This window comes from Peromyscus maniculatus, chromosome 1 (assembly GCF_049852395.1).
Source record: "Peromyscus maniculatus bairdii isolate BWxNUB_F1_BW_parent chromosome 1, HU_Pman_BW_mat_3.1, whole genome shotgun sequence".
NCBI lineage: Eukaryota > Metazoa > Chordata > Mammalia > Rodentia > Cricetidae > Peromyscus > Peromyscus maniculatus.
In genome coordinates, this window is record NC_134852.1 from 158,073,194 (window position 1) to 158,085,821 (window position 12,628).

The window sequence follows — 12,628 nt, forward strand, 5'->3', positions numbered from 1 at the left end:
TCTCTTCTGCTTCCTGTAACTAGAGAGCCTGGAGTAGGTCATCTGAGGCTGGAGGCCCCAGTGTGCTCAGACGGAGAGGGAGGGAGGGCAGTGTCTTTAAGGTAAGATCAACAGAGCAGGTGGATCAGTAATGTAACGAGGGCCAGGAAAGGACACACTAAGCAGGATCTGATTTTTTCACAGTGGTCTTGGTATGCAGATAGGATACCAAACTGCAAAGGTAAAGACTGAGAGAAAACAGAATCTGACATGTCCAAGATTCCCTGGCTCTGAAGTCCTTCCCTTCTCCTTGGCAAGGATCCTTACAAGATGCCCACTTATTGGCTGTATGAGACCAGAAGGGACCAGTGCAGTCCCTTTCAGTTCCAGTGTTGGGTGGCTACCCTATTTGAAGATCCTTTCCTTGCCCAGAATGAAGGGGACAGCCCATGCCAGCCCCAGAACCAACTGTGGGCTCATGGCATCGAATGTGGCTTTGGGAGGTACTGCTGCTAGACATCCACCAGGAGCTCTCTCAAACAGAGCTGTTACAAGCAAATAGCTGCCCACTGCCGTGCTGGAAGAAACAGGACTCAGGAAGTTGCTCCTGACTCCAGGATGAAGTAACAGCAGAAACCAGAAATAAACTGGGGTTTGGGTTCCTGGTGCAAGGTGCCTGGGCAGAGAGACCCCAGACCTGGCAACAGCCCTAGTCAGAAGTGAGACCTCTGGAGTCCTAGCAAGGCATGGGTGAACTACTAGGAGCTGCCTCAGGAGAGCTGAAGGACAAGCTAGAAGGGAAGAGGACCAGACAGGGCTAGTAGAGGTGGGAAGTAGAGGGGAAGAGAGAGGAAATAAAGGAGAGGACAAGTGTACCTGAACCTCTAACCAACCCAACCTCAAAAAGTTCCAGAGACCAATGGGACTCAGTAATGCTGTAATGTTCAAGTTTACTGACACCTTCCCAGCCTCGGTTTTCAATTCTGATGGAGAAAAGTGTGTTGAGCACAATGGTGTTGAGCTCTCTCTACAAGATTGCAAGGGGAAGATGCCTGCATCCAAAGATGCCAGTATCACCGGAAAGTGCTCAGCAGCAACAGGCATGCTACAGGGTCCCCCTCCCCTTGCTTCGTCTCCTTTTCCCCCTCCCCTGAGCAGCCAGGCCCCCGCCCCCGCCCCGCCCCCGGTGTGAGATGGGGGACGGGCGGGCAGAGCTGAGCTGAGCTGAGCGGACACAGACGCTGCCACCTGATCCCATCCAGGCGCAGCAAGGCAAGCTACCCGCACGAGCGTGTAGGGCCCGTTACCTTCAGACCCGGCAGATTTCAGGACAAGGGGCCCAGGGGAAGCGGAAGGTAGCCCCTGACCCAAGTTGGAGACAGAGCCTGCCTGCGTAAGTACTGCAGTAGCCAGCCGGGAGCCGGAGGAAACAAGGGTGCGCTGCAAAAGGAACGGGAGCCTGGGCAGTTGCAAGAGTCTTGGGGGCCTGGTGCCAAGAGAGCTTGAGGGGGTGGCACGGTAACCCCGGGAAGCGGGGAAGTGGGTGAATCTGGCCTGTTCCCTAGAGTGACCAGATCTCTAGGAGAGATCGGGAGGAAATTAAGGGAATGTGGGGCGCGGTGGGGGTGGGAGTGGGTAGTGATGGAGAAAGGAGAATGAAGAGAATTCAGAGGCATGGATTAAAGCGGGGGTGGATGACAGAGGACTGGGGAAGCCTGGTGCAGGGGGAAGAAGAGATGGAAAGATATTCAATCTCTTAAGCCCTATTGTGCTACCCTCTCGGCCTTTTTCTCTTGGGGACCCGTGTGACCTGGGCTACGCCATGCCCCAAGTCAGGTTAAGACTCCACATCACTGGGAGGACAGCTCCCAGTGGTCCAGGCCTCGGAGCCACTCCTCCAGACATCAGCATCAGCCCTGGAGCTCTGAGGGGAGATGAGAAAGAGATCATCTGGGAGAAGGGTGGACATCTGGGCTAGTTTTCAAAGCTCTGGATGGTGATACCATTTCTTCTTTGGTTCCCCAGAGAAAAGAAAGCAATTTACAAATCTGGGCAGCAGCCTGAGGTAGATTGTTCTGACTAAAATTAGCACTGCTATTCTGATAAGGCTGGCACCCTGACCTGCTGGGGATGGTGAGGGGACCTCTTTCTCTCCTTAGAAAAGACACCAGAGACAGAGTAGGTGAAGCCTCCCTGGGCAGCAGCCAGGGCCATCCCTCCAAAGCCATGCACCAGCAGCATGGCCACCAATTTGCTTCAGTGACCAGAGGAAAACTCAGCCCAGGGAACTCCTCCAGGCCCTCACTGCTGAGTCCTTCTCAACAGCAGAAATGACCTGACCCAGGGAAGGCAGGCTTGCCTGCCTAGTACCCAAGCACTACTACCTATCTGGACCTGCAATGGTTTCTCTGGCTAAGTGCTCACATACAGGATACAGGGTTCTTGCTTTCAAATACCTGAATGTCTGTCATGAAGAAAAAAATCTGCTGTGTGCTCTGAAGAGTGGAACTAGCTACAGTACAGAATAGGAGATGAAAGGACAAATCAAGCCTAGGAGGATGTCACAAGGCAGGGTGGCTAGTTCTTACAGTCCCAGAAAGGTCCTTGGGATTGTGGACTAGAATGGTCTAGGCTGTATCTGAAAGTGATTATCATTGCCAGTGACCAAAATCCCTGGTATTCCCGTTCCTGGGAACTGGTGTCTAGGGAATTCCTATATTGATGAAGGCCTGTCCCCACTTCAAACCTTAGCAATCTGGCTGGCTCCCCAGATCCAAGCCTTGTAGGCAGTGGATAAAGTCCTGTTAGAATGGGTAGTACCAGGCAGCACCCTCATTCTCTATGACAGGAAAAGATCCATTGTAGCTCACCTTACATTTGGCCTCCTTGGCTGGCTCAGATTCCTCTGAGAAATGGGATGGTTTCAGCATGTTTAAGGGAGGTAGAAATAGACTTGCCCTCTAATTATCTCTTGGGAAACCATCTGTTCACCAAGTTCTCCAAGCAGGACTTGTGACAGAGAGAAACTTTGAGTCCTCAAAAGGCCAAGAATTTGACTTCCTCCTACTAGAGACCAACTCTGCTCTGCCTCCCAAAAGTTAGGGAAGACCTAGGCTGCCTCTGCTGTGCCCTTGGTTGCCCTCTGTGGCCAGACCCTTGGCTCTCTCGGCTCCAAGATGATTACTGTCTCACAGGCTGGTGGAGGAAATCAGAAGATGGGGCCTGGAGATAAGGAGAATTGTAAACAGGACATCTTTCCACCTAAATGGATTTAAGGGTAATCTGGGATTAACAGGAAAGGGGCACACAAAGAAAAAAAAAAAAAAAAAGAGGAAAGAAACTGTAAGCCAAGCCCAGAACCACCGAGTTACCTCATCCCTCCTGGGACCAGGTGTCCTAGTTCCATGTCCATGCATATTCTCCTAAGGTTGCAAACCCTCCTCCCCTTCACAGAGTAGTGTGAGGGCTGATGCTGAGTCTGAACCCACACATACACCCCAGGAGTAAGACAGACCCACCCTAGCTTGGGGGCAGGCATGGCTGCAGAAGCTATTTTCCACCTGAACTGCCAACATTCTTGCAGAGAAAGAAAGCCTGGAGAGAAATCAAGCCCTTCTCTCTCCCTCTTCTTCCCTAGAATGAAGGCTCATCTCCTGGAAAGTCTCAGCAGAGAAGTTGGAGACGTCTTGACTCTCCCACCTCTGCCCCACCCCACCCTGGCTGCTGTCCCATTGCCTTGGCTAAGCACCTGCACCAGTCAGCCAATGGAGCCACCTTTCTGGGTATCTGGGGATTGAATCCAGACAGGGCTCCAAGTCCTCCTTCCCCTGGTGGATTTAGTCCCAGGCAGTGACACAAACAGGAGGGCTCAGGGCTCAGACGCATGCAGAACTACAAGACCAGGCAGGGATGAAAAAATACGGTTTTCTTAAATTATTTTTTATTTTATGTGTATGAGTGTTTTGCCTACATGTATATCTGTGTGTCCGATCTCCTGGAATTGGAGTTACAGAAAGCTGTGAGCTACCATGTGGATGCTGAGAATCAAACCTAGATTCTCTGGAAGAGCGCCTAACCATTAAGATATCCCTCTAGCTTGAAAAAAAAAAAAATCAGTTTTGAATGGGAACAGCTCACATAAACTCTAAGAACAAGGACTTTGGAGACAGAAGAGTAGATCTGGCTAGATTTGGGGCCGCACACCTTTAATCTCAGCATTCAGGCAGCAGAGGCAGCTGGATCTCTGAGTTTGAGGCCATACTGAACTACATAACAAGTTTCAGGCCAGCCAGGACTATTACAGTAAGACCTGTCTATCTGAAAAAAAAATTTTTTTTAATAAGCGTAGATTTGAGTTTCCAGACTTCTATAACTAGCTGGGTGACTATGAACAATTGACCATCACCACTTAGCACCCCATTTTCATCATCTGCTTAATAGGAAATACCTGTGGTATTAGGAGTTAGTAATAATATAGAAGGGTAAGCTGGGCGGTGGTGGCACACACCTTTAATCCCAGCACTCTGTGAGTTCAAGGCCAGCCTGGGCTACAGAGTGAGTTCTAGGAAAGGCTCCAAAGCTACTCAGAGAAACCCTGTCTCAAGAAAACCAAAAAATAAATAAAATAACAGAGAAGGCCTGCAGTACCAATCCAACTGAAGGAGGTGAGGGCTTGGCTGTTTCTGAGGAGTTTATTCTCAGGGGACTCGGGACCACCCCTTGGCTCAAAGAGTCAGATAAGGAGTCTTGGAAGAGGGAAAATCTTTGGACTGAGACTTGTGTCCTGAGCCACACGCTATTGCTGATGGCAGACTGATGCAGAGCTGGATTCAAATGGCTGTGGAACAAAGACAAGTTAGATACAGTCAGAGAGGTAAACACGCAGGACTCAAGAGACAGAATGGCTTTAGTTTTGAGTGCTGGACACGTCCCAGACCTGTAATTCCACCCAACACTGGTTTATCTGGACAGTGAGGAGATAGGGTCTTGGTGATAGGAGGTGGAATTCAATCTACCCTGGCATCTCTGTTCACTCCACTCATTTAAGCTCTCTTTTGCCAAAATCCTACTAAGCCTGGAGTAGCTCCTCTGCCCACTGCAAACCTGTCTGTTTCCTTGTTCTGCCAGGTTTTTGGGAACACTGGCCCTGCTACCAGAACCCCAGGACCCCCCATGAGTGCTGGCAAAGGAAGTCCTGGATAGTGAAGCCCTGGCTGGTCCAGGAGTGAGTACTCCACCATGCCACCCATCCTCCAGCGCCTGCAGCAGTCCACCACGATGATGAGCCGCAGGAAAATCCTGCTATTGGTGCTAGGGTGCAGCACTATAAGCCTCCTCATCCACCAGGGGTCGCAGCTCAGTTGGTAAGTGGGAAGACTTCAGTGTGGGGGTATGGCCCAGTAGGAGATACTGTAGTCCAGAGCAACCAAAAGGCTTCTCTGGGCTACCCTCTACTCTCTTCCTGTAATCTAAAAGTACTTTCTATACTTACCCTCTAGAGCAGTGATTCTCAACCTTCCTAATTCTGCGACCCTTTAATACAGTCCCTCATGTTGTGGTGACCTCCAACTATAAAATTATTGTTGCTACTTTGTAACTGTAATTTTGCTAGTTATGAATCATAATGCAACTATCTGTGTTTTTCAATGGTCGTAGGCGACACCTGTGAAAGTCATTCGACCCCCAGATTGAGAACCACTGCTCTAGCGCCAGACAGGCAAGGACTGGACTCTGAATTGCTCAGTCACGGAGTTAGTTAGCCAAGATTTGAACCTAGCCTGTCTTTCCTACAGTGTTACAGCTGAATGCTTCCTTAAAGGGGGTTGGAAACAATTTGTGTTGCTTTGTTCTTTTGAGACAGGGTCTCACTTCGTAGCCTTTTTTTGTTTTTTGAGACAGGGTTTCTCTGTGTAGTTTTGGTGCCTGTCCTGGATCTCACTCTGTAGATCAGGCTGGCCTCAAACTCACAGAGAGCCGCCTGGCTCTGCCTCCCAAGTGCTGGGATTAAAGGTATGCGCCACCACTGCCCGGTCTTTGTAGCCTTTTTTAAAGCTCTCTTTTGCAACCAAAAATCTCCTCCTGAAACTCACTATTTAGACTGGGATGGTCTCAAACTCACAGAGATTGATTGGCCTGCCTCTGCCTCTCTAGTTCTGGGATTAAAGGTGTATGACACTACCCTACCTGTCCTTGAGCTCCTGATCCTCCTACCTCTCCTGGGTGCTGGGATTACAGGTATATACCACCACACCTAGACACCAAATTGGGAAGTGCTGGAGATCAAACCCATGGTCTCAAGAATGCTAGGCAAGTATTTTACCAACTGAGCTAAATCCTAAATCCTGCAAACAACTTACTAGTCCATTGGTTGGGACACAGTTATTTATTTCTGAGAACATGTCCTCACCTATAAAGTGTGTGACCCTCTGGTCATCTTGATAGAGGGCACCATGCAATGAGAATTGGTCTCTATTCCTGATTCCCTGTGTGAACCCACCAAATCCCTGCACCTTTCAAGGTGTCAATTTCTCCTATATTCCACATAGTTTCCTGAGAATAGTATAAAAATAGACCCAGTGTCACTTGCCAAAGGATTTTCTATTTTTTGTTTTGGTTTTGGTTGTTGTTTTGTTTTTGTTTTTGTTTTTGTTTTTTTTTCCGAGACAGGGTTTCTCTGAGTAGCTTTGCGCCTTTCCTGGAACTCACTCTGTAGCCCAGGCTGGCCTGGAACTCACAGAGATCCACCTACCTCTGCCTCCCAAGTGCTGAGATTAAAGGCAAGCGCCACCACCGCCAGGGGGATTTTCTGGTTTTATAGATGATGTCTATATAGACATTATCCTGAGCCCAAAATAGCTACAGGTAGGAATTCCCCATGGCGTTCTCAAGCTGTTTAGAACTGCCCTTGTCACTTGATGCTTAGGACAGTACAGAAGAATCAGAAGTGATTCCAAGCCTGTCCACATCTGATAGGTAGCTAGTAATTCCAAACATCCTTGCTTCAGGATGTAGGAACAGAAATGAAAATGCCATAAGGGCTATACTTAAGTTTAGAATGATGCCTAGTGCAAAGCAAAAGCTCAAGAAATGCACACATAAATAAGTGGCTCTCCAAAGACCTTAATAGAAACATGCAACAAGAACGACCAATGCATTGCTGCAAAGTTTGATGTTAACCTCCCCCCACAGTGATGAACGAGTTAAAGAAATGAGAAAGAAGACAGAACAAGATTTGGTGACTTAGAGTTGGCTCCAGATTCTCTTCAGGTCCTCAATTTCTATACATTTAAAGTAAGATCCCTCAAAGATCTCCAAGGGCTGTTGGCCTTTACACTATTTCTACATTTAAAATTTACCTTAGGCTGGGTGGTGGTGGTGCACAATTTTAATTCCAGCACTTGGGAGCTAGAGGCAGGCAGATCTCTGTGAGTTCAAGGCCAGCCTGGTCTACAGAGCAAGTTCCAGGACAGCCAGGGTTACACAGACACACAGATAAACCCTGTCTCAGAAAACAATGACTTTAGATAGAACCAGGCATGCTGATGTACATCTTTGATCCCAGCACTAGGGAGGCAGAGGCAGGCAGCTCTCTGTGAGTTCCAGGCCAGCCCGGTCTATACAGCAAGTTCCATATAGTCAGGGCTACATAGTGAGATGAGACTCTGTCTCAAAACATTTTTTTTAACCTTAAAACTTAGCAGAGAGGGCTGGAGAGATGGCTCAGAGGTTAAGAGCACTGACTGCTCTTCCAGAGGACCTGGGTTCAATTCCCAACAACCACATGGTGGCTCACAACCATCTATAATGGGCTCTTCTGACACGCAAGCAAACTGAATACACAATAAATAAATCTTAAAAAAAAAAAAAAAACTTAGCAGAGAAGCCAGGTGTTGGTGCCTCACGCCTGTAATTCCAGCACTCAGAAGGCCAAGACACAGGAGGATCACAAATTCAAAAGCAGACTGAGCAACACAGCCACTGAAGGCTTGCCTGGGCTACATACTAACTCTTCTTGAAAAAAAAAAAAGTGGAGCTGGCGCATCAGGACAAGTGTTTTCCGAGCAAGCTTGACGACTGGAGTTCCAGCCACAGATCCCAATGAAAGGCCACGTGTGATGACTCACATCTTCAATCCCAGAACTCTTTTTTTTTTTTTTTTTCCTTTCTTTTTAAAACAAGGTATCTCTATGTAGCTGTCCTGGAACTCACTGTGTATACCAGGATGACCTCTAACTCCCCAAGATCGAGAGTGGGATTAAAGCATGCACCACCACTGCCTGGCTAATCCCAGGACTCTTTAATATATAATTTTTTTATGTTCATTGATGTTTTGCCTACATGTATATCTGTATGAAGGTGTCAGAAGCCTTAGAACTGGAGTTACAGACAGTTGTGAGCTGCCATGTGGGTGCTGGGAATTGAACCTGGGTCCTCTGGAAGAGCAGCCAGTGCTCCCAACTGCTGAGCCATCTCTCCAGCTTCGAATTCTGGAATTCTAAAGGAGAAATGGGAGATGGAGACAGGAGAATCAGCCAGAAGGGCACAGTCCAACTAGCCTGCTCTACTGAGCACAGAGACAGAAAAAAGAAAGTCTTAGCCTCAACAAGGCAGAAAGAACAAATTCCAAAAAATTGTCCTGAGCTCCACATGCACACCATGGCACATGTGTACTAGCACATGTACACGCATGGAATAAATTAAGTCATAAAAATTAAAAAAAAAAAAACAAAATCCTCAAAACAGCTACTGAAATCAAAAAACATTTATTCTCTTTCCATTTCTATGAGTCATGAATCCAAATGTGGCTAAGAACTCCTGACTCCAGGTCTTGTGTAGGTTTTTAGTCTCGGTGTCTTACAGACCTACAGTCTCTGCTAAGGACTGACTGAAGGGTCTGAAAGAGTCCACTCAAGGAGCCTGGCAGACTTAGTTCTTCAAGCGGCTGATGGGCTCGGTTCTCGTTTCTTGGGGCTGTCATTGTGTGGTTTCTGGCTGACTGACCGCGCAGTCTGCCTGCCTCCTTCTAATTTAAATTATCCTGGCCGGTGGCGGTGATGCTTTACTTCCAGCACATGGAAGCAGAGGCAGGCAGATCTCTCTAAGTTCAAAGTCAGCTCGGTCTACAGAGCAAGTTCAAGGACAGCCAGGGCTACACACAGAAAAACCCTGTCTTGAAAAACCAAAAAAATAGGCCAGGTGGTGATTGTGCACACCTTTAATCCCAGCACTGGGGAGGCAGAACCAGGTGGATCTCTGTGTGAGTTCAAGGCCAGCCTGGGCTACAGAGAGAGTTCCAGGAAAGGCACCAAAACTACACAAAGAAACCCTGTCTCAAAAACAAAACAAAAAAAAAAAGAAAGAAAAAAAGAAAAGAAAAAGAAAGAAAGAAAGAAAGAAAGAAAGAAAGAAAGAAAGAAAGAAAGAAAAACAAAAAAAAAATTAACCTGGTGATGGTGGTGGTGGTGGTGGTGGTGGTGGTGGTGGTGGTGGTGGTGGTAGCGGCACAGGCCTTTAATCCCAGCATGCAAGAGGCAGAGGCAGGCCAATCTCTGAGCTACAGAGCAAGTTCCAGGGCAGCCAGGACTACACAAAGAAACCCTGCCTCAAAAACCCAAAAATAAACAAACAAATAAATAATCAATCAATCCTGGAGACAGTGAGAGAAAAACCATTGACCTTTCCCTGCTATAAATTAACAGGTGGCTGGGTAGTGGTGGCACAGGCCTTTAATCCCAGCACTCCAGAGGCAAAGTGAGGTGGATCTCTGAGTTAGAGGCCAGTCTGGCCTACAGAGTTCCAGCACAGCCAAGTCGACACAGAGAAACCCTGTCTTGACAAACCAAAAATGAAATAATTTAGAGATGATACTTCATCATTTCTACCCTATTCTGTTGCATACACTACATCAGTTAAGTCTAGCCCCGCTCAGTGGAAGAGAATACATATAAGGGTGCCACTATCAGGAGGGTCAGCATGGGTATTCATCTTTTTTTTTCCTTTTTATTTTTAGTTTTTTGTTTTATTTTACTTTTTGGTTTTTCCAGGCAGGGTTTCTCAGTGTAACAGACCTAGCTGCCCTGGCCCTCCCTTTGTAGACCAAGCTGGCCTTGAACTCACACAGAGATCGCCTGCCTCTGCCTCCTGAGTGCTGGGATTAAAGGTGTGTGCCACCACTGCTTCCCCCTCCCCTTTTTTTTTTTTTTACTTTTTTTTAAAAACAGTTTCAGTGTGTAACTTTGGCTGCCCAAGAACTCACTGTAGACCAGACTGGCTTTGAACTCACCTTGACCCACCTAGCTTTGCCTCCCGAGTGCTGAGATTAAAGGCCTGTGTGTACCACCACATTCCCCGGGTTACTACCTCCTCCCCACCACATCACACACACCCCAGTACCCTCATTTGTGTATGGGCAATTTTGCATGCAGTGCCATCTAAGGCCAGAAGAGGGCCTGTGGGATTGGAGTTACAAATGCGGCAGAGTGGGTCCTGGGAAAGGAATCCGGTTCCTCTTGAAGGCGCAGCAAGTGTTCATAGGGTTTATCTTTTTCTTTTTTCTTTTTCTTTTTGGTTTTTGAGAGACTTTCTCTGTGTAGTTTTGGAGCCTTTCCTGGAACTCTTTCTATAGCCCAGGCTGGCCTCGAACTCACAGAGATCCACCTGTCTCTGCCTCCCGAGTGCTGGGATTAAAGGCGTGCGCCGCCACCGCCCAGCCGTAGGGTTTATCTTCAAGGCTACCAAGCCCTGTGGGGCTCATCTTAGAGGCCCTGCCACCCGATCTCTCCTATCACACGCTAAAGCCCAGGCTGGTCTACTCTTGCACACTGGCCACACGTGTCCCCCAAACTCACCGCTCCCCTGCATTCTCTCCTCTCACACACCCTGGGCTTTGCAGGTACCCCAAGTTGTTTCCTCTGAGCTGCCCGCCGCTGCGAGAGTCGCCCCCTCGTGCCAAGCACACGGCCGTGGCCTTCCTGAAGACTCACAAGACAGCGGGGACCACGGTGCAGAACATCCTGTTCCGCTTCGCAGAGCGCCACAATCTCACCGTGGCCCTGCCTCACCCCAGCTGCGAGCACCAGTTCTGCTACCCGCGGAACTTCTCGGCGCACTTCGTGCACCCGGCCACGCGGCCCCCGCACATGCTGGCCAGCCACCTGCGCTTCGACCGCGCCGAACTCGAGCGCCTCATGCCGCCGGGCACGGTCTACGTCACCATCCTGCGCGAGCCGGCCGCCATGTTCGAGTCGCTCTTCAGCTACTACAACCAGTACTGCCCGGCCTTCCGGCGCGTGCCCAACGCGTCGCTCGAGGCGTTCCTGCGCGCCCCCGAGGCCTACTACCGCCCCGGCGAGCACTTCGCCATGTTCGCGCACAACACGCTGGCCTACGACCTGGGAGGCGACAACGAGCGCAGCCCACGCGAGGACGCCGCCTACCTGGCGGGCCTCATCCGCCAGGTGGAGGAGGTCTTCTCGCTGGTCATGATCGCCGAGTACTTCGACGAGTCCCTCGTGCTCCTGCGGCGCCTGCTGGCCTGGGACCTGGACGACGTGCTCTACGCCAAGCTCAACGCGCGCGCCGCCACCTCGCGCCTGGCCACCATCCCCGAGGCGCTGGCGCGGGCCGCGCGCGCCTGGAACGCGCTCGACGCCGGCCTCTACGACCACTTCAACGCCACCTTCTGGCGCCGCGTGGCGCGCGCGGGCCGCGCCTGCGTGGAGCGCGAGGCGCGCGAGCTGCGCGAGGCCCGCCAGCGGCTGCTGCGCCGGTGCTTCGGGGACGAGCCGGTGCTGCGCCCCGCCGCCCAGATTCGCACCAAGCAGCTGCAGCCTTGGCAGCCTAGCCGCAAAGTGGACATCATGGGCTATGACCTGCCGGGCGGCGGTGCTGGCCCCGCCACGGAGGCCTGCCTCAAGCTGGCAATGCCCGAGGTGCAGTATTCAAACTATCTGTTGCGGAAGCAGAAGCGCCGAGGTGGGGTGCGGTCGAGGCCGGAACCGGTCCTGGATAATCCTCCCCCTCGACCCATCCGAGCATTGCCCCGCATCCCCCAGGGTACCTGAGTTCTCTCTGCCTCCTGGAACCCAGGTCTTGCTCCATTAGGGCCCTTTTATTCTCCACAGGCGTGAGCCCTGTGTCCAAATGGAGGTGCATCTGCATCTGAGCCTGCCACCCCAGTGTCGCCTGAACCCCACTTTCTGGGATGGCATTGATGGGCCACCCACTCCTCCTTCCCACTTGGTTGGTGACTTTGACAAGAGATCCAAGGGTGTTCCAACACTGCCTACCCTGCCTTTTTCTGGGGACTGAGAACCCCACCTGTCTTCTGAGGGGCTGAGCCCCAGCCTGTGTGAAGTGGATGACCACAAGCCCCAGTGATGGACTAAGTTCTGGGAAAACGCCGTGCTTCCTGTCAGCGCCTGGGCTTTTGTTCTTCCCAGAGCTGCAGAGGTCCGATACTGTCTTCCAGTCTACTTCCCTAAACACCTAAGCTGCTCCCAGACACCCAGAACCAAGAGTTCTTGGGTTGGGCTTTTTGTTTGGTCCTTTCTCCTCCTCCTTGGGTTGGGCTTTTTGTTTGGTCCTTTTTCCTCCTCCTCTTCCTCCTCCTCCTCTTCTTTTTTTTTAATAAAATAACTTTAAATGTGTA

The 12,628-nt window shown here is 50.2% G+C and overlaps 1 protein-coding gene across 2 annotated transcripts; it reads left to right on the top strand.

The window, feature by feature from the left end:
- Nucleotides 1-1,237: 1,237 nt before the first annotated feature.
- On the top strand, nt 1,238-12,628 carry Gal3st3 (galactose-3-O-sulfotransferase 3). 2 transcript variants are annotated; one of them, XM_076564144.1, is made up of 4 exons: nt 1,238-1,372; nt 5,107-5,342; nt 10,871-11,909; nt 12,102-12,628. In XM_076564144.1, the coding sequence occupies exons 2-4, from the start codon at nt 5,218-5,220 to the stop codon at nt 12,105-12,107; spliced, it is 1,170 nt and encodes a 389-aa protein (XP_076420259.1). In that variant the 5' UTR covers nt 1,238-1,372; nt 5,107-5,217; the 3' UTR covers nt 12,108-12,628. The 2 variants fall into 2 exon arrangements, with proteins under 2 accessions (XP_076420259.1, XP_076420251.1); XM_076564136.1 differs by having other exon boundaries at nt 10,871-12,628.